Source organism: Sceloporus undulatus, chromosome 1, assembly GCF_019175285.1.
Source record: "Sceloporus undulatus isolate JIND9_A2432 ecotype Alabama chromosome 1, SceUnd_v1.1, whole genome shotgun sequence".
Lineage (NCBI taxonomy): Eukaryota > Metazoa > Chordata > Lepidosauria > Squamata > Phrynosomatidae > Sceloporus > Sceloporus undulatus.
In genome coordinates this window covers 20,744,546-20,771,113 of record NC_056522.1, presented here as the reverse complement: position 1 = coordinate 20,771,113, position 26,568 = coordinate 20,744,546, and the positions used below count along the sequence as shown (strand labels likewise).

At 43.3% G+C, this 26,568-nt stretch overlaps 1 protein-coding gene across 2 annotated transcripts in view; it reads left to right on the top strand.

Moving 5' to 3' along the window:
• Positions 1–26,568, top strand: part of MSH2 (mutS homolog 2) — a 108,873-nt gene that overhangs the window by 8,482 nt on the left and 73,823 nt on the right. For both annotated transcript variants that reach the window (XM_042439354.1, XM_042439359.1), the window contains exons 3-6: positions 2,832–3,110; positions 5,237–5,383; positions 10,350–10,499; positions 13,502–13,635. In XM_042439354.1, coding sequence (XP_042295288.1) covers positions 2,832–3,110; positions 5,237–5,383; positions 10,350–10,499; positions 13,502–13,635 — 710 coding nt within the window. The remainder of the gene's footprint in view (positions 1–2,831; positions 3,111–5,236; positions 5,384–10,349; positions 10,500–13,501; positions 13,636–26,568) is intronic.

Here is a 26,568-nt window from a genome sequence, read left to right as displayed (position 1 = left end):
CGAAAGCGGCCGCGGAACGAATTAATTTCGTAACCCGAGGCCCCACTGTAATATCCAGTGTAAATCACCAATAAAATTACATCCTATATGCTGCAGTTAGCCATCACAGAGTTGTGCAAATTAATCTGTATCAGGTACTTATCTGCTATCCCCTAGGACAGTGGTTCTCAACCTTCCTAATGTTCCAACCTTTTAATGCAGTTCCTCATGTTGTGGTGACCCCCAACCATAGAGAAGCGGTGTCTCGGTACCTAAGACTATAGGAAATATGTGTTTTCTGATAGTCCTAGATGGCCCCTGTGAAAGGGTTGTTCGACCTCCAAAGGCAGGGGTAGGCAACCTTTTTGAGCCGGGGGCCGGGTTGCTGTCCCTCAGACAACTGGGGGGATGAAGCCGGGGGGTGGAGCTTCCACACTCCGGGGGCAGGGCTGCATGCCGGGGGTGGAGCTTCCACCCCCGGGGCGGAGCTTCCACCCCCTGGGGGCCAGGCCTCCTCCTCTTTGCCAGCCCTTGATGGGGTCCCAGGCCCTGTCAGAGGCCAGGAAAGAGCCGGCGGGGGCCGCCAGTGCTGGAGGCCTTCCCCTCTTTGCCGGCCCCTGACGTCAGAGGCCCGCTGCCGCCGCAGGAGCCCTCCTGGAGGGCCCCAGCAAAGGCAACGGGCCTCTGGGAGGCTTGCTGGCACTGCAGGAGCCCTCCTGGAGAGCCCCAGCGAAGGCAACGGGCCTCCCAGAGGCCCGCTGCCACCACTGGGGCCTTCCTAGAGGACCCCAGGGAAGGCAACGGGCCTCTGGGAGGTCCGCTGCCGCCGCAGGAGCCCTCCTGGAGGGCCCCAGCAATGGCAACGGGCCTCCCAGAGGCCTGCTGCTGCCATCGGAGCCCTGTTTGAGGGCTCTGGTGGCCGCAGGGGGCCTCAGCGAAGTCTCACGAGACCTTTCTTGTGGTCGCGCGAGACTTCGCCTTTAGGCGCTGCCATTTTTTTCAAAATGGCGGCGAAATGTTGCGCAGCCTTGGGGAAGGTCACGCGACACTTTGTCGCCATTTTGGAAAAAATGGCAGCGCCCGGGACCGGGGAAAAGCCACAATCAGCGGCAGCAGCAGGGGCAGGCAGGGGCCGGCCAAAAGGCCTCCGCAGACCGGAGGTTGCCGACCCCTCTCCAAAGGGGTTGCGACCCACAGGTTGAGAACCGCTGCCCTAGGAAGATAGGTTTTGCACTTTAACAATTGGAGGCAGCTTATAGAACTAGATAAATTTTTAATATTTTCAGGAGCTGGAATCTATTTTTAGACACTAACTCCTCTGCAGGGTGAGTATCTTTAAGTTTATAGGAGACAGGAAATTAGATCTTGTTGATGTGGTAAACCTGTGTCAGTCTGAGCTTGGAAAAACTTTTTTTTTAAATTGCAGCTCCCAGAATTGCCCAGCCAATGTGATCACAGTCATGCTGCTTGAGGAACTGTGGAAGCTGTAATGCAAATCAGATAATTGTTCTAAGCTCTGTTCTGCACATTGTCATTTCAGATGATCATCACATGGTTAACTGCTGTTCTGTACAATTTTTTTTAAAAGATAGAGCCCTTCTCTGCAATAACTGCTTTTCTGGATGAAGGAAATTATTTATCTGAAGAACAGACAGCACCCATCTTTAGCCTGGCATGGCTCAGCTTAAATGCAGATTTATTGTTTCAATGGGAATTAGCCCCAAAGGCTAGGGACTGTACACGCTCTTACCCTATGGAACATCTAAGTTCTGTTGGAGGTGCTTGATTATAAAATACAATACTAAATATCCAAGGGATTAGGACACTGTTTTTCTGTTCAGTTGCTTACCTTTCCTTCTAAACTTAAAAAGCAGTCCACAGAAGATGAAGTCTGTGTGAAATTCAGCACATGTGACACAATTTATTGATGATGCCAAATCTATCTCTGCCAGGTTATATGGATATTAAGCCTGCTGAATGCTATCTGCCTTTTTAGTTCTCTAGGTTTGTCCACCTCTTTTTATTAGATTTATATTATTTAATACTTTTCTCCTAAAACTTGGATTCAAGGTTTTGGCCAACTTTACTTTAATTTCACTTTTTAGCAAGAAATAAAAAAAGCATGAAGTCAAAAGCTTCTTAACTATTTAATAAATGTTACTTGAATAACAGTACCCTATGGCTTTAGAATACTGGGTTAGATCCAGACATCCTCTTCTGCAGATGAAAGATCAGGAAGATGCTCTTGCAGGTTGGGGGAGGTGATTTTTGCTGATTTCTCCCTAGAGCTCCAATGCTGTTCCACAAAATCCCCGAGTTGCTTTTTATGGGAATAAAGTAAGCTGCAAGGGGAAGCAGCACTATTTAAAAATAGTACAGTGGGCCCTCGCCTTACGCGGGGATCCATTCCGGATCCCTCCGCGTAAGGCGAATTCCACCTATGCTCAAGCCCCATTGGAAACAATGGGGCTCGTGCGCAGCGGCGCATGGGGCACAACGGGCGCGCGCGCCAATTCAATTGAATGGGACGCTCCGCCCCCGTGCGCGCCCCTCGGCTTGAGCTCGTATGCTCAAGCCGCGTAAAGCGCGCCCGCGTATGACGCGGGTGCACTGTAATATTTTAGTTGACATTGCTATGGGCAGGGAGTTTCCCTTATGGTGGTGTACATGATTAACATTTTATTTCTTCAAGTGTCATCTGACTATTCAGATAGTAATATCCAAAAGTCTAATGTGAAGAAAATCCTGTTTGATATTTTGGCAGCTTGCTTAAAGTGTGTTTTCATTTTTCTGTAATTCAAAACTGGGTCTTTATTTGTGTTTTCCTCCCCCTCTCCTTTCTTCTCAAATAGGGTTCTCCAGGGAATCTTGCCCAATTTGAGGATATTCTGTTTGGCAACCATGAGATGTCATCATCTGTTGGTGTTATGGGCATTAAGCTAATGTCAGCTGACGGACAAAAAGTTGTTGGAGTTGGGTTTGTGGATACTTTAGTGAGAAAGCTAGAAGTGTGCGAGTTTCCAGATAATGATCAGTTTTCAAACCTAGAAGCTCTGCTAGTCCAGATGGGACCAAAGGAGTGTGTGCTACCTCTTGGAGAGACCGGTGGAGATATGGAGAAACTGAGACAGGTAAGCTTCAAAAAATTGGTAGCTTGGAGACTTTGTTTGCGTAAACTTCCAACCTTACCATTCTTATTGGATTACACTCCTATCTTCTCTCACCATTTGCTCTGCTGGCCAGGATGGATGGACCCTGCAGTCAAACAACATCTGGAAGACTTGATGTTGGGGTACAGAAGAGAGCAACAGGTTGACAATAACTTTTCAGAATTCCAGTGCTTGCAAGATTTTTATTGGGCTTAACTACAGATTCTTTCTTTTTAGTTAAAATTTTTAGTTGGAAACACTATGTACGGAAGGCTTCTGGACTTGGGCATCTATCTCCAACATGTGCAAAAACTAGGAAGAGAAAAAGAGTCTCAATTCTTGACTCTTGGAGTCTTGCACGGCACACTGTTGAAACAAAATGGTTACTCATGGGGCCTCTAGGAAGAAAGAATGACTTGTTTTTTTAAAAAAAAAGTTGACATTGAGTGGCCACCAAAACAACCTAGTGGAGACCGGGCCCAACCCCTCTTTAGTATTTAAAATTGGTGACTGCTTACTGTTGCATTTGGCATAATGATTTACAGTTGGCCCTCCTTATTGGTGGGCTTACCTTCCATGGCTTTGAGCTCACACGGAAGGCAAGCCCAGGCAGAAATAATGAGGTGCGTACTTGCACCGCGTGCCCCATGCGCCGCTGCGAGCATGTGCCCCATTATTTCCTATGGGGCTTGAGCATACGCTCTTTTCCCCGTACACTGGGGGGGGGGCAGAATGGATCCCCGCGTATGGGGAGAGCAGACTGTACTTGTGTGTCTTAGCTGTGCTGCAGTCAATGTACATTCACTCAGGAACAAATTCAGTGAGGTTTATGCCTTCATGAGATAAATTTTGTGGTCTTTTGCTGTTACTTTTGGTTTCCCTTTTGGGTAAACAGGTTTGGGATGTCAGCTTCCCAGTGGTTCCTTCCTTCTTACCTCTTGGAAGGGAGAATGTGTTTGCTTTTCCTGAGGTTCTCTGAAGTGAGAATTGCAGTTACAGTTATGGTAATGAACAACATAAATTGCACCAAGCTTGTTTCTGCTCACAAGAATGATTTTTGTATACATGGGGAAAGCCAATGTTGTAAAGCAGGGGTAGGCAACTGTGAGAGGCTAGGAGGCCACATTAGTCCCCTAGGATACCTGGGGAGGGGGGTGATATCCTTCCATCCAACCCCTTCAAAAAATAAACCAAAAGGTTTTTATGCCCTCATATACTCCTGAACAGCCTTTAGGAACTGTGGGCAGCATTTCTGCCCCATTTTAGCCTTCAGCCCAGCCATTTCAGGCTCAGGCAGGGCCTTATTTTCAAAATAGGAAGTAATTGGAAGTAACTCCAGGTTTATGTCTGGTTTTAAAGAGGGTCTTAGATAGGTCTAAAATGGTCCTTAGGGGCCCCCATAACATTGCAGAAATCCCCCCCCCCGAGGGCATTTAGAGACAATTTTTTGACACCTAAGGGATCCTGAGGCCACAAAAATTCCTCTGCATGCAGCTCATGGGACTCACTTTGCCCACCCTTGTTGTAAAGGCTCAGTGCCACTTATAATAAGGATCAAATATGGTCAAGAACTGTTATCTGTCACCAACAAGTTGTTCTCTTCCCACCCATAACAGAGGTGGAAGTGCATGATCAAATGATCTTGGACTGCAAGGCCCATCAGCCCTGGCCAGCATAGTCTTTGGTGAAGAATATTGTGAATTGTAGGATCTAGAGGGGCACTTTATTCCTGTCCCTTCCGTTGTCCCTTGTTCATGGACAAGCTCAACAATCCATCGTTCTTTGTCTCTAGTTATGATTTTTGAAAGGAATTGTGCTTATGCTGAGATTCACTGTTTCTCCATTCCATACATTTTAAACCCTAAGTTTCCCCCAGCATGCAGCTAGGAAAGGAAATGGTATAAAACAGTGTAGGCAATCTGGAGCCCTCCAGATATTTTGTACTACAACTCGAGTAATTTGTATCAATTGGTCATACTGCCTTGGCTTTACTGAAATGGTGATCCAGAACATCTGGTCTAATCACCTATCTCATGTTACAGTATTGAACTGCTTGATAAGAGAGACTGCAGTTTGAAAAATTGACACTTATGATTATGATTATGCAGGTGGTTCAGAGAGGAGGAATTCTGATCACAGACAGGAAAAAAAGTGAATTTTCAACAAAAGACATTGTTCAAGATCTTAACCGTTTGCTGAGATCAAAAAAGAAAGAGCGTGTGTCTAGTGCTACGTTGCCTGAGATGGACAAACAGGTGGGTAACCAAACTGGGTGATTTGATTCATGTTATTATTATTATTATTAGCTTTATTTATAAAGCGCCGTAAATCTATATGGCGCTGTACAAAACCAAGTAAAATCAAGAATATAAAAGCCTGCCTATGGCGTACAATCTAAAAGTTAAAGCAACAAATTAAAAACATCATATAAAACAAGTTAAAACAGCAATATCCACTATTGAGTCAAGCATCTGAACAACCACGACACAATCACAGACTCCCTGGGAACGCTTCCCTAAACAATATGGTCTTTAACTCGGCTTTGAAGCTGGTTAGAGACGTGTTGAGTCGTGCTTGTAAGGGAAGGAGGTTCCAGGAGTGAGGGGCGGCAAGCGAGAAGGGACGAATCTGGGACGGGGCAGTGGAAATCCTGGGCTGGGACAGGAGACCTTGGCTACCAGAATGGAGGGAACGAGTGGGGATGTAGGGAGAAACTAGTTCGGAGAGATAGGGAGGGGCTAGCCCATGGAGGGCTTTAAAGGTGAGCAGGAGAAGCTTGTACCAAATGCGGAAGGGAAAGGGGAGCCAGTGAAGGGATGACAACAGAGGGGAGACATGGTCATACCGGTGAGCGAGTGAGATAATATGAGCAGCTGAGTTCTGAACAGAAATCAATGGGTGGAGGTGAGAGAGAGGAAGCCCTGCCAAGAGAAGACTCATGTGCATTAGTATATGGATCAATACATTGTGTTAGCCTGATAGTCTTTGGTTTCAGTAGCAATTTCCCCACAATGCTCTTCTGTCTACAGTTCAAATATAAGATTTTTCTGAATGGTGGTTAGAACTGAGAAAAAAATAGCTATTCCTGTTTTTGTACTTGTTTCTGTGGTCATGGAACGTCAATCCACTAATCTTTTTGGCTTTAGCGTAATACATGAAACACAAACCAGAATGCTTTCAGTGCTGCACAATTCTTCACATTGCTTTGGTCTGCTGTTACCCACAATTCCTTAGGAAAAATGTTAAAAGTTATGTTTTGAGTTTTATTATATCAGTGAGTGTGTGTCATACAGAATATTAGACACATGAAGAGATGCATATTGTCTTACACAGTTAAGAGATAAATATACAATTGTAAGTTTGTTTGTTTATTTATTTATTTAAAGTATTTTTACCCTGCTCATCAGCCTCAAAGGCTCTCAGAGCACCTTACAGATTGTTAGTTTGCAGTCTCTCCATCCAAGGTCAGGACAGTAGCAGTTGTAATGGAGGGAAGGTCCTCCATCTGCCTCTGGGTCTAGACATGGTGGAGCTGTGCCTGCCTCTTCTTCTCTCTTTGTGATGCCAGGGTGGTGATAGTTTAGATGGCGGTTTAAGACTGGAGTTTATTGTCTTTAACATGTTAATTTGGAAACAAAAGAACACAAGTAGTTTTAATGATATTAATGCATAGGTAGCTGGCCTTGCAGGTAAATTGATGGAAGTGATAAAATTGGTAAATTTTCTAAGCTTATGCATACATTTGAAAACTACTTTGGTGTGTTGTGATGAATGGATGAAATATATTCTTTAAACATTAACTCACTTCCTTGGCAGCTGAGAAGTCTTAGGGCTGTACAGGTTACTGAATGGGGTGATGGAGGATTTATGAAGCTGTCTGGAACAGGCTATTGATTTGTATAGCCCAGTATTATATGTTCTCAGCTACAGTAGTCTCTATTGTTATAAGTCAGGTCTTTTGTGTCACCTACCGACAGGTTTTTCAAAAAAAGAAAAATCTGAGGATTGGAACTGTAATTTTCTGCAGGCCACGCAAGAGTTCTTTTAGTGCTGAGCTAAAAAAAACAACCCTCTTCTACCATGTCACCTTGGGTGGCCTTTTAGACATATGGCAGAATATGTTTTTGGAAAAAGTCATTTTTCTGTCCTGTTCACAGGGCTCATGTTGTGAGCTCCACTCTTCATATATGGACATTATGTCATAGATGAGGTAGATGCTTTGCTCAACACAAAGGGCTGTCATGTAGAAAGTTGCTATTTCAATCCAATCATCTCAGCATGGGTGGGGGTGTTTCAGTCTTGGAATGGATCTTCTTTCTTTAGTAGAATCTCAAGAACCACCAACTGGAGCAATGTTTAGAAAGATAGTTGGGATGCTGCTGGTGGTAGACATAAAATGGGGAAAGATATTACCTGCACACTACTAACTACACAGTAGTTGTAGTGTGCAAGTAATACCTTTCCCCATTTTATGTCTACCACCAGTGGTTGGATATGCAAACCTACAGTTTAGTTATAGCAAATTAGGGATTCCTAACACATCACTTAGACCTGCCCAACATAACTTCAAAATGACCTGCTCAAAAAGCCAGTCAGTCCTGTTTTACAACAGAGGAAATCCATGTGATAAATTAGCACATACCACAAAGCAGCCTTGGACCTTTGGGGGTGGGGGGTTAGTTTTACTTAGAAATCTTGTAGATTTGCTGCAGAAGATCCAAAGACCTAGTGGATCCTGTTCTGGTTTTTTTTTTTTTTTTTGGCCACCAACCTCTGAATATGCAGTCTTTCCCAAGACTGTACTCTGTTAGCCCTGTGGGTTTTGTATGTATTGCCCACCTTACATGTGCTGTTATGTAATTGGTGGAAGAAAAGGCCTTGGGCTGTTCTTGGAGTGTTGTTCCATAGTACAAAGATACACTGTTTTGTTTCAAGAGATGCCACTTGATGAAAGAAATTTTGATTAACTGGATTATCAGTTACTGATTAACTTTTCATATGAGTAGAAGTAATAGCTCTGAAGGAAGAAACACTTTTTGTTTTTAGATGTTATCCATATGCATTTTATCAGCAGGCATCATTTTAGAAGATGCATTCCATAGAGAGCCAGCATGATGTAATGGTTAGAATGTTAGACTAAGACTCTGGGAAACCAGGGTTTGAATCCAGGGGGTGGCATTGGGCAAGTCATACACTTCCAGTCTCAGAGAAGAGCATTGACAAACCTCCTCTGAATAAATCTTGCCAAGAAAACCCTATGATAGGCTTGACATAAATTGGAGTTGATTTGACATAACATTACAATGCCAAATACTAATAAATTGGAGTTGATTTGACATAACATTACAATGCCAAATACTCATCCCTCCCCAATTGTGGACTTGGGATCTGTGGTTTGGTCCTTAGCAGACAGCAAGCGGGGAGGGACAAAATGGGGCGCGCACCTGGGAGTGTGTTCCCATTATAACCAATGAGGCTTGAATATTTGCGATATTTCCAATTTGGGGGGGGAGGGTCCAGAACGGATCCTCTGCGAATTGGGAGGTACAAATGTACAGTACTTAATGGAAGAGAAGGGGAGAAGTGACTAACATAATGTTTAGCAGTTTCAGTTTGTATATTACAATATAAAGCATAGGTCTTTTTTTATGTGTGTGTTTAAAACTGATCAATTATATACAGTATCATGGTATATACAATATTTCAGTGTCTTCATTGTGTATATACTGCTTTACAGTAGATAACAAAGACACTGGAGTAGTTCAAGATTTTCCATACTTTGGCCCAATCATTAATCTGTAGGCAAGAAATCAGAAGACTAGGACCTGGAAGGGCACCTGTGAAAGAGCTAGACAAGATACTGAATTGTCAAGATACATAATTGAATACTAAAATTAAGATTGTCCATGCCATTGTATTTCCAAATTCTATGTATGATTGTGAAAGCTGGTCAGTGAAGAAAGCTGATAGGAAGAAAATCAACTCATTTGAGATGTGGTACTGGAGAAGAGTTCTACAGATACTGTGGACTGCTAAATAAACAAAGAAATGGGTCCTAGAGCGAATTAAGCCAGAAGTCTTTCTAGAAACCAAGACGACTAAACTGAGACTGTTGTTTTTTGCATTCCAGATGGATAGATACAACCAAAGAAGTCACAACCCTGAGTCTGAAGAGGGTTGTTGATGATAGAGTGCCTTGGAGGCCTCTCATTCCTGGGGTTGCCATAAGTCCAAGGGACAAAAAAGATCAGCAGTAAGAGCTGGGATGGAGGTGGCATCTAAGTGCAGTATTTAGACACTGCACGCTCTGACACTGCCCCCCCCCCCACACACTGGGAAGCCACATGTGTGGTGGCTACAATAGCATTTTGGCAGCATGGTATTGCACTGCTGAAAGGCCGCAGCAACATGTGTGCCCTTTTTCCGCCCCAAAAAGGAGCTGCATTTTGCCACTTCTTTTTGGGGTGGAAAAACGCCAGATCAGGGCCATGGCATGGAGTTGCTGCAGCCCTGATCCTGCACACAGAGGGGTGGTGTAGAGCCTCCCCTTTACGGCCGTCTGTTTCAGCGTCAAGACAACGTGACTGTAGTTGCAACAGCACTGTTGCCCAGTTGCATCTGAAGTTTTGGTTGCCACTTTTGGGCTGCTGTAATAGATTATATCCACCTGGTGGCACCCTTATCATACAGGCACATGAAGGAGCTGGCAGGGCTGGATAATTTTTTGGGAAGAGTTATTTTTAGAGTTGGGCTGTGTGTGGAAACCAAAATGGTATGGTTAAAAAAAAAGCCTTCACATGTTGCTGGATTGGAGCTCCCATCATTCCTCACCATTTACTGTTCTGGATAGGGAAGATGGGAATTGTAATTCAACGACATCTGGAGATTCACACTTCCCTCACCTCTGGATCCAGAGGCATGAGGAGAACATCCACTTTGAATGCTTTGTCCAGGATAGCAATAGGGTTTTAATGCTATTTCCACTGTTAGTTGTTCCCATAACTCTTTATTCCACAAATCTGTGAAAAAAACAGCACTGAACTAGTCAAAACATCTAGCAATGATTTAGAACTATTGCTAGTCAAGTGCAAAACCCATGCTGGAAGAGAAGGGTTTGGGCCAGGAATACATCCAGACTTAGTCCCAACAGTACATCAGTGGCATGCTACCCTTGTGAATGCATCCAGAATAACACTTCTATTGAATTGTGTCTCTGTCTAGGTTGCCATCTCTTCCTTGGCTGCAGTGATGAAGTATTTAGAGCTCTTAACAGATGACTCTAATTTTGGGCAGTTTGAACTTTCCACTTTTGACCTCAATCAGTACATGACACTGGATCATGCTGCTTTCAGAGCCCTTAACCTTTTCCAGGTAAGTCATTCCAATTTAGTCCTGTCTGTGTGTATTATCCATTACTCCCAGAATCATCAAATAAGTTAGGAATACTGTTACTTTGTGGGCTTTCTGTCCGGTATATGCTGCTAAGGTGCTACCCTGATTCTTCTATGAACTTACATTTTATTTCTCACTCTTAATGAATATTTACTTTCCAGTTGTGTCCCAACTTAGATTTAGCAGTTTTTCCATGAAATGGACTGGGCCAGTTTAAATATCACTTTTGTGTTGCAGCATCATGTGCTTATAACAGTAAATTTCATGCATGTTACACGATTTAGGCATCCCACACTGTTAGAAAAGTGGATTGGAATGGGTGAAAGCTACAGCCAGGACCAGGAGATGCAGCAATAATTGTCATTTTTACCATCTTCTACCCATACATTTCCTGTTTAATTAGATTTAGCTACTAGAGTAGCTTTTGTGAAAAAAATTCTTTACAGTTGTGTACCAAAGGTGAGGGAGTGGGATAGGAGAAGAATATGTCATTTGGGATAAGCTTTTTGTAAGCCTCCTGACACACCATGGCTGACATCTGCCCAGCTCAGGAGTGTAGGTCTGAATAGCAGAAGCAAGTTTTTGCTGTTTCTAGAAAATGGAGAGGTCAGTCTCTGGCTGCCATCATTAGGACAATTTCATCTACTGCAGAGAAAACAGGATATGAGGTTTCATTTTCAGCCAGCAGTCACTACGTTCAGATCCAGCCAGCAATTAACAGATTTCCAGGTCTGTTAAACATCTACATATTGGTGGCTTTTTTGTTGAACTGTACTGTCTAAATTAAGCATGCAAAAATAAAAGCCAATTAATCTTTAAGGTGCTGTGACATTTCCTTCCCCTCTTTTTCTCCCTCTTCCTCCTTTTTTATTCCAACAGAATGAAATGGTACTAATGACAATGTTGACTGGCACTGCACAAAGACACATGATAGAAATTGGTACATAGCTGTCTAAAGCTTCTCCCCAAGACAAGCAGAAAAGCAAGGAGGAGCATGTTATGAGGAGAAAAACATTTATAGAATCTCCTCTCTCAGTTTGTTGTGCTCAAAGATTGTGCCCATGGATTTAGGCAACCTGGCACCTGTCAAATGTTCAGCAACATTTGAGGAGTGCCAGGTTGCTTAGTTCCATGGACTAACAAACTTTAAATAGATCTATATCTCCCAACAGCCCCAGATACTATGAATTATCTATATTGTTGTGTGCAACCACTGAAGAGCATCAAGTTGCTTCCCATTGCTATAGCCCTAGACTTGGCAAAAGTATATCATCCCAATATTTCCACACTTTCTGTTTCTGTTCACTCCCTTCTCTGCATATCATATTTGGTTTGTAAAGCCTGCACCAATAAAATGTGTAGAGAACTTTTATGGCTGAGTGCAGGAGTGGCCATTCCCCATTATCCCCAGTGGCCATGCATCATTACAACATTGTTTGATGAGTTTCTTAGTTTCTGTTCATTTTTGTTGCTTGTTCAAAAAGTTGAAATATCTCCCATAAAACTTCATTATTGGCAGTAAGTGCTACTTTTACATGTAATGTAAAAGAGTTTTTGCTCCCATTTTTTTTTATCTCCAGGCCTACTCACCACTGGAATGCAGGCCTTGGGAATATCTGAAATGTGGCCCTTAATGTGAAAAAACCCCCACCTCATTCTTGCTTTAGAAGAGTAATGAAGAACTAGGTGGGAGCCAATGGCCAAAGATGGTATCTTGTCCCCAGCATGCCCCAATACTTCCATTATCTTCTGTAGCTCCTCTCAAAATGGTGACAGGAAGTGATGTGTCACTTCTGGGCACCATTTCTGAGAGGGACTGTACTGAAAGCTGATATTTGGAAACATGGGGCATATTTTTCACTCCTTGTGGGACATTCTCTGCAGGTTTGGAGCAAAAATGACCCCAAAATTGTGCTGATTTTTTTTAAAAGATGGGGGGAACTTTGAAGGATTGATGGGAGAATTCAGGTGGGTCTTAGGGGCTGCATGCAGCTACATTTCCCCCCATGCCTTGATGGGGAAAGGCTCCCCCTTTTTAATGATTTTTTTTCTTAATTTGATAGGGGGAAAAAAAAAAGAAATGTTCTTAATTAGATTCCATGGGGGCATTTTCACCATCTTTTGGTTCTCCAGCCTGTTTTAGGCTGAGGGGAGCTTTTCCTCCAAATGTAGAAGGTCAGAACATGACAGAATTGCCCCCATGGCCATTTACTGTTCCCCGCACCATTGGAGACAGAAGAAAATCCAGGTCAAGCGTGTGGCATGTATAGCCCCCCGCCCCCCAATTTGGGTAGCTGCTTTTCCCTGTTCTGTAAGTATATGAAACAAAATGAGCAGTCTTGGTGGTTCAGATAGCATTTTAAAAGACAATATGCTGAAGCAAACGTGTTATCTGCACAATGTGTCAGTATCTACTTTAAGATGAGGAAAAGCTGATTATATAAGTCACATTATAAAGCTAGCAGGGATGCTTTCAAGTACAGTATTATTGATCTTAGGATATACCCCTGTGGAGACCAGTGTTTTATTTCTAAGCTCTAAATGGGTTTTATTTGTTTTTAAAAGAGGCTGTTCTCTGATTTTGCATCACAGTTTAGCTTCTAGTCCCTCATTTCCCACCAAATGTAGTACATTTGCGCAAATCCTGATGGGGTGTGGGTGGGTGTCTTCTGTCTCCTTATTTGTTCTTCCCCTCCCAACTCCCTCTGCTCATATCTACACTGAACATATCTATCTTCCTCCAAAGTTCCTCTTCTTTTCTTGATGAAGGAGTAGGCTATATTTTTAAATTGCTTACCCAAATGTTCAATTGTACACTAAAACAAAACAAAAGCATACAGAATGCTAAGATACTGAATGCATATCTGTTCTCTTCTGTTGCAGTTCTTCTCTTCTAAATGGATTTTTGGAAAAGAGTCAGCTCTAAAATACTGGGTTCTTATTTATTCATTCATTCATTCATTCATTTCTCTCTCTCTTAGGGTTCAACAGAAAACACCCAAGGTACACAATCTCTGGCTGGATTGTTAAATAAGTGCAAAACACCTCAAGGACAGAGGCTGGTGAATCAGTGGATCAAACAGCCCCTCATGGACAAGAACAAAATAGAGGAAAGGTAACTAAAGAAAAGCAGGAAGGAAGCTGGATTCTTTTTCAGTGCTTGGCTAGTGATGTTTGGAATTGTCTAGATGATTCACTGCTCTGTTGCTGCCAGTTTGGAATTAGCTTATGGTCAAGAGCTTGAAATAATGTCTTGAACATACTTAATTGCATAGATGCCGCAGGCATGCAGTAGGTAGACACCAGACAATACTTGGTTGAGAACTTGCCTTTAAAACATTCTGCAGTGTTTTTTAAATTGTGCTTTATTTTGTTCAAAGCAAGCAATTTGAGGCAGACACAGAACACTGAGCCGGGGACATGGCGGGGGAGTGGAGTCTGAAATTCTGTGAATTTAGCTTCTGGTCGAGTCATTTTTGCCTTCACAACTTTGCACTATTCCCTATGACCATGAGAGGTAGACACATTTTGAAATGAAATGTGGAGGTTTTTTCTCAGAATTTTTAGCAATTTTGCATCTGAAACAGATTATCAGTTTGTTACTGTCCCATCCTGTCAAACTGGCTTTACCTTATTGTGACCTTTTAAGTTTTAAATGAGAAGCTTGCCAGAAATCCTATTATTAACAGCCCTGTTCAAATCTTGAAGACTCAAGGCTGTGGTTTCCTTGTGAGTCAACCTACCTGTAATGTGGTCTTCCTCTTTTCCTATTCCTTTCCATTTTATCAGACATTATTGGGAGAACATTATTGTCGTTTCGAGGGAATCATCTTGTCTCATGATATGTGTAAAATATAATAACCTGTTTTATCAGTTAGTCTTTTAGTGAAAGTTCATGCTTGATATGCTCTAAGAAACATTTATTTGTCATTTTGGCAGTACTGTACAAGGCATCCATAGAGCTCTCCTCCAGTGCCACATTTATTTATTTTTTTCATTTTCCAGCATTCATAACTGTTTGTAGAACCTGGAAATATTGCAGGTGGCCTTCTGTGTCCAGAGATTTTGCATCCAGGGATTCAATCATCCACAGCTTGAAAATATTTTAAAAATTCAAAAAGCAAATCTTGATTTTACCATTCTCATCAAGATGCATTATTTTACTATGCCATTGTATATAATGGGACTTAAGCATACACAGATTGTGGTATCTGCAAGGGGGTCCTAGGACCAAATCCCAGCAGATATCAAGGACACACTATACAGTATTATCACTTTCTCTAGTTTTTCCAAATTCTGGGTAGATCTAAAGATAGAGCCAGTGTGGTGTAGCGGTCATAGGTCAGAACCCTGTTCTTAATCCCCACTAGGGTAAGTCCACTTAATCAATGGTATTTATGCACATGTTGTCTCATTATAATAAGATTAATTCAGTAAGTCTAATCTCTTTGGGGCTACAAATTGTATTTAGTCCTTTATGTGTTTCCCAACTTCCTCCCTTAAGAAAACTACTCATACTGATTAACATTATTCTCATCCTGTTTGTATATATGCTCACAAAACTCAGTGGTGTAGAAGAGGCTGAGAGAACATAGGTTTTCACAGTGTGTTTGATGTATGCACAATCTGCATATGTGTGTTGTTGTTCACATGTAACATTCAGTGGCTGGCATCCTGTTGGTTAGTCCCAACTTTGTTTTTATGTGCCTTCAAGTCATTTTTTACTTATAGCAGCCCTAAGGCAAAACTATCATTGGGTTTTCTTGGCAAGATTTGTACAGAGGAGGTTTGCCATGGTTTTCAGCTGAGGCTGAGAACATGTGATTTACCTTACGTCACCCAGTGAGTTTCCATGGCCAAGCTGGCATTTGAACCCAGGTTTTCACAGACTCGTTGTCTAATACTCAAACCACTACATCACACTCGCTCCCTAGAGTAGGCCTATTCAATCAAATGTTGAATAAGTAAATTCCATTGATTAAATGTGTCTAATTATGACTAACAATTGGATTTTTATGCTAGTGTGTGTCCACTGTATGTACACTATGGAAGTATTTACACATAAAGTAGGGTATAAGTGTTCCTACTAGAGTTTCTGGATGATAATCCACTATGGGGTTTTTTTTTCCCAAATAGAAGGGCAAGCCATCACTTGGAGGAAGATCTGACAATCCTTTCATTGTTGCTGTATTTACGTTTACTGGTTAACAAAAGAGTACACATTTATCTTTCTTCAGTGTACAAATAGGCATGTTGTATTTGTCACATGTTCGTGACAGATTCTTCCCAAGAAATGCAATCTGTTGTTGGTTTGAATGCCTGAGCAGTGGTGCAAAGATTGAGAAAGTTTCTTGCACATTACCCTTATCAGCTGCTGGCACAGCTAGCTTTGTGGTGCACACTTCAGTTTCATTTGGGAGCAACAATTCTTCCAGTGTTTGATTTTGGCCAGAGCATTAGACTGGGACTTGGGAGAGCCAGTGTCATGTCCCAGCTGAGGTGTGAAAGATCTTGAATGGCTTTGGATTAATGGTTCTCTAAGCCTAAGTTTGTTGTTGAGAGGATAACATGATATTGGTAAGAAGAGAGCTCCATACACCTCTTTGAATTCATTGGAGTAAAGGCAGAGTATAAATGTGGCTAATAAACAAGTAATAATAACAAATAATAAACAAGGCAGTCCCTGTTTTCCTGGAGGCCATCTTGCTACTCATTGTAGTGAGACCTTTTTAGTGCATAGAATAATCTTTCTTAGTTTCCTCCTGCTCACATCTTTTATCTTGGCCAAAATGAATGTACTGTATGTGTTCCTTATGTAAGGTGTTGGGTTGCATCCAAACTATATTAGTTGCATTTACTGTACTTACAAATGAAATCAGTAGTGTTGAAATCTAACAGTCAGGATCCAGCTCATTGAATTTCCTTCTGTTTCTATTATGGTACAATATGAGTATTATATGAGGTACTTCAATCTTTCTGTGTTGTAAAACTGTTAAAACAGTAGTCCCCAAACATTTTTGGGCTACCACCCCCTTTCCTCTTGGGAGACAAACCTAGCACCCCCAAAGCCTATTTAGGGCTACTGTTTGTTCAGCCAGCCAGCAGTATTTGCCTCAGCCAAGCCACTCCTCTGCCTTAGCTTCTCATGTGTGAATATAGCAGCAGCAGCTGGCGAGGCCTGCTCCTGCCTGTTGCCTATGCCAGCTTTACTGCAAAACGAAGGCTGGTTGGCTGGCTGCTCGGCTGCTGCTCCCGGAGTGACCAGGTGCAAAGGGAGCAGCAACTGAGCCACTGGTTGAGCAGCAACCAAAAAGCCTTGTGGTAAAGCCTGGCATGGACAAAAGGCTACTTGGTTGCTGCTCCCAAAGTGACTGGATGCAAAGGGAGGCGACTGGATACAAAGGGGGCAGCCAGCTTCCCACTTTTCTCCTTGATGAGGAAGGACTCTCAGTCCGAGGGAGGTGAGTGAAGCAAAGGACTCTTTCAAAGAACTGACCTTGGATACTCCTTCACAGACATGCCTTCCCCACACAGCTTCATGTGTAACACAAACATTGTTTCTCCTGCTACTTCTTTTCTTGGCCTTTCTGGAGAAAGAAAGCAGGAGCAGCAGTGTAGCTGCAGTCTGGCAGCCAAGTCCCAGGAAAGCTCATGCTTAAGCAAGGTCCCAAATGTGAAAGCTCTTTTGTCTTTCCCCCACCACAACATGCTCTAACTTCTCATCCCCACCACGGTCCTAAAGGCTGCAGGGGCTGACCACCCCCCCTGGATCTTTCCACCACTCTTAGTGGGGTGGAACCACCTGTTTTGAGAATCACTGTGTTAAAATGTTTACTGCTTTCCTGGCACCAGACTGAATTGGTCACGATAACTATGAAAGCAGAGCATTGTTACATTGAATATCTGACCTTTAAAAAAAGCTAATGTTGATTTACAGACCCTTTCTTAGAAATGACAAACTCTCCAATTGTGCTGTGAAGGCTGTGTAATTACCTTGTGGGTCAATGAAAAATGACAAGGATTCTTAATGCCAGACAGTGCCCCCTGCTGCGTTTGCATGGCCACAGGGCTCCAGCTCATACTTCCAGCTCCAGAAATATCTCCAATAGTCTGACATGCTCTGGAAGGTTGACACGAAGTACTGTATATATTAATGGATAATAGACTTATCTGAAGTTAGCTAGTATATACTTAATGGATTTAAGTTGGCCTTCTTCAGCCTCGTGCCTTCCAGCCGTGTTGGGCTACAGTCCCTGTTATCCCCAGCTGGCCTAGATGGGCATTGTACTTGAACAAACTAATTTAGATTTAGTAGGTTTTTTTTAAAAAAAAAGTAATGTCAATTAATTGATTAATAGATTGGCATTAGTCTCTTCTGACTTTGATACACAGTATATACTGATAGATAGATAGATAGATAGATAGATAGATAGATAGATGGGGGACAGGTCTATTTAACAATCTGTAAGCTGTTCTGAGAGCCTTTGTAGCAGAAGAGTGGGGTATAAATACACTGAATGACTTGGACCAGTGGTTCCCTTCAGATTTGTTCCTTCAGATGTTTTAGACTTCAGCTCCCGGCATTCCTGACTGTTAGCCAAGTTGGCTGGGATTTCTCGGTGTTGAAGTCCAAAACAACTGGAACCCTAAAGTTTCGGAATCACTGACCTAGACCTTAGTTTAATATGAGTAGTAGAATGATTGTTTTCATCTGGAAGTGGCTGGCTTCTTCATTCTGCTGCTTTTTATTTCAAGGCTGCTATTTGGCTTTTCTACCTTCCTTACTGAATACCCTGAGTCCCTTCCTTCTTTCGTTCCTCCCTTCCTATCTTTCAAGTCCCACCTTTTTTTTCCAAGTCCCAAAGCCAATCATTGGGAGAGTATTCCTGCTCTGCCAGAGGAATTTGAATGTATTAATGTGAAAAAAATAGTTCACATATGAACCATAAAATGGGGTTCTAATTAATGGAGCGGCGCTACTGAACAATTCTGTGTAAAAATCTGGTTAAATCTATCCCTACATAGAGTGTATTCTCAGATGTCCCTAGTTTCTCAGTTTTTGTTGCCCCTTTTTGGGCCAGCTATTCACAGTTGCCAAGGTTCCAGTGAAAAAAAAATGAAACAAAGCCACATCAGAATTTGATTTGACATTAGGTGAATGGGCTGGACTCCACAAAAGCTTACACCAAACAAAACTTGTGAGTCTAGATCTTGTTAGCCTAACAAGATCTATACTTGAAGTATAGCAGATATATTGGACCTGAAACAGGAACACCTGGATTCATGATTTCTTTAGCTTAACTTACCTCACAGGATTGCTGTGCAGCTAAATGAGAATCTTTGGCGGGATACAAACCGCCATATAGTACGTATAGGATACGTACTAGGGTTAGGAAGGGGCGGTGCTTCCACACCCCCTAACCCTAGTACGTATCCTATACGTACAAGATGGCGGCGCCCCTTCTACATGGGCGCCGCCATCTTTACGTACTGGACGCATAGCGTCCAGACGTGTCGCGGCGCCTATGACGTCGCGAATGCGTTGGTGGCGCTTCGCGACGTCATCAGTGCGCCGCAAGAAGAAGCTCCGAAATGGAGCTTCTTTTTTGCTCCGCGTGGGAGCTGCGCGGTTTGGCTCCTGCGGCTCCCGCGCGGAGCAAACGGCAGCGGCGGGGAAGCGCCGCAAAGCGGCGGTTTGTATCCCGCCTTTGTACATTATAAAAATCCTCCCAAAATTGGCATAAAAATAAATTTTCCGGAGGGAGCTTGGGAAAATTCAGACATCACAGTTTGATGTTGAATGTGGCATGTGAGCCATACTCAGCCTACCTTACTATACATAAAAAGCTAACCTATTGAGACTGTATGCAAAGGGATCTTGTAGCGCCTTTGAGACTAACTGAAAGAAAGAAGCTGGTAGCATATGCTTTCAGAAACTTGTGCCTACTTCCTCAAATGTATGAGGTGGAATGGAGAGTCCAGAGAAAATGTCAGTTGAAATTCAAAACTTTGTGGATATGGAGATAAGGTGGCAAGTTCAGTTTTAACAATGGTTTTTTTTTGGGGGGGGGGGGCAAAGGCAGGAGGAAGAATATTGCCTAAAGTCAAGGAGAGTAGATAACTATATGAATGTAGTGTGGGAAGCAGAGAAAAGATGTGATGAACAGTAGGAGGTAGTGTCTCTTACTGCCTTCAGTCTCCCCATTACATGCCACTTTGTATCTTCCAGAAGTGATAGATATATGGAGTAAGATATCTATGGTAATCTCTATCTCTATGGTAAGCAGGAAGTTGGCTGACTTTTTAAATTTGTATATGTAACTATTGAAATAAAGCTGTTGCTGAGATTCCTGTCCCCAAAAGCATGGTACAAAACATGAGAATAGTTGCCCCAGCTTAGTGATTTTAGATATGTCGGATCACAGTTCCCAACAACCCTCAAATCAGTATGGAAGCTGTAGTCTTAACACTTTTGAAGAAAGCCCCTTTAGAAGTTGGAAAGTAGAATCATCCTGCTGAAAATAAGAGTTTTACCCAGAAGAGATTTTTCTTTAAAACTTGTATGTGGGGGCCAAAGCTTTGAGTAGACAGCATGTTGGCTTATAAGAAGACTTTGTGTGGGGAGATCTATGAATGTCTCCTAAAGCCTAAAGGAAAAATGCATCAAGTTCTGTTAAAAACATCCAGATGGTTGTTTTGGTAAAAGGAGAATTCCCTCATACCAGAATCTTGGATGAGAACAGTTTTACAGTAGGCAGAATTCTTTTTGTATACAAGCATAAATCTAGTATCCTGGTCAATTGTGACTAGGCAGATCTTTAGGATGTCATTTTGTCTTTGAATTGCCTCTCTCCTAGGGATGCTATGAAGGTAAAAGGCAACTATAAAGGCTTTACAGCAGTGTAGAATTTGTTGTTGTTGTTGTTGTTGTTGTTGTTATTATTATTATGCTTTATTTATATAGCGCTGTAGATTTGCACAGCACTGTACATACAAACAACAAAATAAATACAAGTAAACCTGCCCATGACGTACAATCTAAGAAAAATGGTCTTCTCATCATTTCCCCCCACTGACTTTGCCAACTACTTCATCACTAAAGTCACTACTATTCGATCTGAAATAGTTCCTCCTGACTTGCCCCCCTACCACTAACCTCCTGGTACCTTCTACTAATAAACTCTCTGGGTTTCCCCCTGTTTCTCTGGATGAACTCTCTAAGCTGCTAAATTCTTCCAAACCTACTACCTGTTCTCTTGATCCTATTCCCTCCTAATCTCTATAGCCCCTTCTCTTCTGCCCTCGCTCCTCTATATCTTTAATCTCTCTCTCTCTCTATGGGTTCCTTCCCTTCTGACTTCAAACATGCTCTCGTTTCCCCAGTTCTGAAGAAACCCTCTCTCGACCCCTCTTCTTTGTCTAGCTATCGTCCAATTTTTCTTCTTCCTTTTTTTTCTAAGGTCCTAGAACGGGTCGTTTATTCTCGCTGTATTAAGTTTCTTGAAGCCAACTCCATCCTGGACCCTTTCCAGTCTGGCTTCCACCTGCGGCACTCTACAGAGACAGCCCTCACCAAGATCTCAAACGATCTCTTGCGCGCCAAGGCAAACGGCCTCTACTCTATTCTCATTCTTCTTGATTTGTCTGCAGCCTTTGACACTGTTGATCACTGTCTCCTGGTTGATTTACTTTCTGACCTTGGGTTCTCCGACTCTGCTCTCAACTGGTTTAAATCTTACTTGTCAGATAGATCTTTTGCAGTGGTCACGGGTGGTCAGACTTCATCCTCTATTCCCCTATCTGTTGGAGTTCTCCAGGGCTCTGTCTTGGGTCCCCTTCTGTTCTCTCTATACACACTGTCCCTAGGTAAACTCATCAGTTCTTTTGGTTTCTCTTATCATCTGTACGCCGATGACACTCAGCTGTATCTCTCCACCCCTGACCTTTCGACGGGGCTTGAACAGCAAGTTTCTTCTTGTCTGACTGCCATCTCTCAGTGGATGCAGCTTCAGCGCTTGAAGCTCAACATGTCTAAGACTGAGCTTCTTGTCTTTCCACCTAAACCCACCCTTCATTATTCCTTTTCTGTTTCTGTCGACGACACTTCTATTCAACCGGTTCATCAAGCCCCCAGTCTTGGCTTCATTTTTGACTCTTCTCTGTCATTTATTCCCCAGATCCAGGCCACCTCCAAGGCCTGTAGATTCTTTCTCCACAACATTGCCAAGATCCGTCAATTCTTCTCAATCTCTACTGCCAAGACTCTGGTACATGCCCTAGTGGTTTTGCGACTAGATTATTGTAACCTCCTTCTAACAGGGCTTCCTCTTTCACACCTCCATCCTTTAATCTCTGTCCAGTATTCAGCTGCCCATATTGTCACATCCGCTCGCCACTTTGACCATGTTTCTCCTCTTTTATCCTCCCTTCATTGGCTCCCCTTCCCCTTCCACATCCAGTACAAGCTTTTGTTACTGATTTTCAAAACCCTCCATGGATTGGCCCCTCCTTACTTATCTGACCTTCTTTCTCCTTACATTCCTACTCGCACCCTCCGCTCTGGTAGTCAAGGTCTCCTGTCACAGTGTAGGACTACCACTGCCCCCTCCCGAATTCGTCCCTTCTCGCTTGCTGCCCCTTACTCCTGGAACCTTCTTCCCCCACATGCACACCTCATCACTTCTCTACCCAGTTTCAAAACTGAGTTAAAGACTATATTGTTTAGAGAAGCGTTTCCAGAGGCGAGCCCCTCTCTGACCCAAGAAGCTTCCTTTTAACCATTCATTAAGAAGCCAAGCCCTTCTTCCAGTCCATCTGCCTTGGTCCAGGCCTCGGAGGTGGAGAAGATCTGCTGGACCTGATCCCATTCCCCACCACCACTCCCTTCTCCTTTTGTGTTGTGTCTTTTTAGATTGTAAGCCTAAGGGCAGGGAACCGTCTGACTAAAAGATTGTATGTACAGCGCTGTGTAAATTTACAGCGCTTTATAAATAAAGATTAATAATAATAATAATAATAATAATAATAATAATAATAATAATAATAAATAGTAGCATAATACATATAGATAATACATAACAATACAAGAAAGGGTTCAATAAAACAGGCAACAAATTAAAAACGTCAAATAGCAAATAATAGTCACGCAATGCCCGGGAACGCTTCTCTGAACAGGATGGTCTTCAACTCAGTTTTGAATCATAGAGTTGGAATAGACCCAAGGGACATCCAGTCCAACCCCTGGCCTTACAGGAACATAGAATCAAAATATCCCCAACAGATGGCCATCCAATCTCTGTTTGAAAACCTCCAAAAATGGAGACTCCACCACACTCTGAGGGAGTGTGTTCCACTGTCAAACAGCTCTTACTGTCATGAAGTTCCACCTAATGTTGAGGTGTAATCTCTTTTCCTCTAGCTTGCATCCATGTTCCGTGTCTTATTCGCTGGAGCAGCAGAAAACAAGCTTGCTCCATCCTCATTGTGACACCCTTTCAAATACTTAAACAGGGTTATCATATCACCTCTTTTGAAGGCTAAACATACCCAGCTCCCTAAGTTTATCCTCATAAGTCATGGTTTCCAGCCCCTTCACCATGTTTCTTACCCTCCTTTGGATATGCTCCAGCTTGTCAACATCCTTTTTGAATTGTGGTGCCTGGACACAGTATTCCAGGTGAGGCCTGACCAAAGCAGAACAGACTGCCACTATTACTTCCCTTAATTTAGACACTGTACTTCTATTAATGCACCTAGAATTGCATTGACCTTTTTAGCTGCTGCATCATGCTGTTGACTCATGTTCAACTCGTGGTCTATTAGGACCCCTAGATCCCTTTCGCATGTAGTCTTGCTAAGCCAGGCGTCCCCATGGTATATCTATGCCTTTCATTCTTTCTGCCTAAGTGGAGTACCTTACATTTCTCTTGCATTATGTGTTTTCTCTGCAATTATTCTCTTTGTAATACTGGTGGTGCTTGTTTCCTTACCTATACAAAGTTAATAATAAAACCACACAAGATTCAAGCAACTTTTTATTACAATTCCTAGAATCTCCCAGGGAACATAATCAGTGCTAGTCCTGGTACATGTGGGAGTTTTTTTAGGAACTGCAGCTGCCCCTTTACTAGCTGGATTGGGGCTGTGGCAACCTCACGCTGCGGCCCTGAACCGGCCTCTGGAGAGTGCAGAAAGGAGCCACAAAAAGCAGCTTCTTTTTGCACTCTAAGAGGCATCATAGCTGCGGTGGCGCGGCTTTATGACACCCCTTCAGCACTGCATCGTGTAGATATAGCGCTGGAGTCGTGCCATGATGGTGCACACCGTGTAGACCCGTGATGGCGAACCTATGGCATGCATGCCGGAAGTGGCACTCTGGGCCGTTTCACCAGGCACGGGCACCGGGGGAAGGAGAAAGAGGCAGGCGCGTGCCTGTTCCTCCTTCTCCCCACCATTTTCGGACCTCCTGCTGTTTCTCGGAAGGCAGAAAATGGCGCTGGAGAGAAGGAGCCAGAGGCATGCGCGTCTGGCTCCTCCTCCCAGCCCTTTCCCGGCCTTCAGCTGCCTATTGGAGACAACTGGAGGCTGGGAAAAGGTTGGAGGGGAGGCGGAGCGTCCAGCGCGTGCCAGTTGCTCCTTCCCAGAGACCTTTCCCAGCCTCCAACTGTCTCCACAAAGACAGCTGGGGGCAGGGAAAGGTCCCTGAGGAGGAGCAGTGGTGGCGTGCCGGGTCCTGGGCTCCGTCACGGCCCTTCCTGCCCCAGACCTCCCTCCCTCCCAAGAGATCTGGGGGAGGAAAGGTCCCTGAGGAGGAGCAGTGGCGGCGTGCCGGGTCCTGGGCTCTGTCACGGCCCTTCCTGCCCCAGACTTCCCTCCCGAAAGAGAGATCTGGTGGAGGAAAGGCCATAGAGGAGCCCAGGACGGCGTGTGCCAGGTCCTGGGCTCCGTCCCGGCCATTCTTCCCCCAGACCTCTCTCCTGAGAGATCTGGGGGAGGAAAGGCCGTGGCGGAGCCCAGGACGGCTCCGTGCTGGCAAACTGTGGACGACAGCGTGCCGTCTTCCACGGCCCGTTTGCCGGCCTGTGGCAGCCCCAAAAGGGACCCTCAGGGGCCAGCAAACTGTGGAGGACAGCGCGCTGTCCTCTGCGGCCCGTTTGCTGTCCTCTGGCGGCCCCAAAAGGGATCCTCAGGGGCCATCAAATGTTGGGGGGAGGAGCCAGAGGCTCCCTCCCTCTGAAAAGGGGCCGAATTTTCTGCCCCCTTGGTTGGAAGCCCCGCCCCCGACACCCAGCTCCCATCCTGGAGGTAGAAGCCCCACTCCTGACACGTAACCTGTAAAAGGTTCGCCATCACAGGTGTAGACCACCTCGTGCCAAAATGGTGCCCTAAGGGCAGGGTTAGAGCATCCAGCGTGCGGACGCTGCGCCCTAACTCCACCCACAGGCTGGCACAAAGTGCCATTCTGTATAGGGCCCTAGTTCATAAAAGTAATTTTTCTGAGCTCTAATCCTAATCCTTTGCTCAGGTAAGTTAGAATCTCACCTTCATGTTTTTCATAGAGTGATGGTAAAATGGGACAATCCCTCATGTGTTACCGTCTTGAAAATATAAAGTCAATAAACAACCTTCTTACTTTGGCATTTTGAAAAATAAAGTAGGCTTTTCACTTATGAGCACAGGCAGTTTGTGATCAAAGCAAAACCGGGGGTGGTGGTGGTGGGGGACTGGTGTACTGCGTAAAATAGATCTAAAGGCATCTTTCTTTCAGCTGCCTTACTAGATTTATTTTTATTTTTTCTTTCCTTTCAAATGTATTGTGGGTTTTATGCTAATGTGTGCTTACAGTATGCTGCTTCGCATTCGTCAATAATCAATGGAACCAAGCTACTTATTGATTCAGTTATTTACATTCTGGTTTCTATCTCAAATACAATTAGATCTTGCCTGCGTTTGGTTTGCTCCTGTTTGCTTCTTATCAGCCTCTCCTCTATTATTCTTCCTAGAAGGTTGTCCTATCCCTTCCTGCTAACCCTCTCTATAAAATTAACTATGTAAGCACCCGCTACAGTACCTTATTCAAATTTAATTTGTTATAAATGATGTATTTCATTATTTTGAATTTCGCCATATTTCTTTGCTTTTCCCCCACCAGGTACTCCTATACTGCCATAGCACACTGCAACTTTGAATTCAAGATCCTTCTATTTAGCCTTGTCAATCACATGAATTTGTATTAATAGTGAGAAGAGACAGTTATACTTGGCTTCCAGTATATGGAAGTTTTTGCTCGGATTATAAATATATGCCATCCTGCTACTTTGGAAACAGTTTAGATTGCAAATTCTGATCATGCTTAGAATGTATGGGGACTGAGGAGAAGGTGTATCTCCTGGTGACTTTCAGTAGATAGGCTAGAATTTCTGCCTCCCAATTATCTAACAGGAATAGCAACTGGACTGATCTCTTTGAAACTTGTATTATAATACAGATAGGATATTTTTGTTGAAGGATGTCACTTCATTTCTTGCACTTAAAGAAATTCATGGGTTCAGAAATCTTTCATTTAAAGCGTGTGTGTTTTCTACCAGGCTCCAGGAAGTGGATCTTTTGGATTCTAGTAAAAAAACAAAACAAAACAAAATACAACTCACAAAATAGAAATGAGAGTTGATCAATCTTCTTCCCAAGTTGTAGAAGTTAATGCTGGTGGAGTGTATGTTGCTTTTGGGAACGGAGCTCATAACCCTGTTCAGGTATATAAAAGTCCATAAAATGAACGTGCAAGAATCATGCTTGCTTCACTCTTTGCCCCATGTTGCCCTCCAAACCAATAATGATGGTCTGAAGAAGAGAGTTCCTGTATTAATGTTCTTATACGTGATTTTAAGGAAGCTTGTTTAATTATGTATGTACTAGTGGTTTTACTTATTTTGTATTTGATATAATGTGCAATTGTATTTGATGTTATGTGTATTTGATGGTTGTGTGAACCGCTTTGATCACCACAGAAAAGCGGTATACAGTACAAATAAAGTTGTTGTTGTTGTTG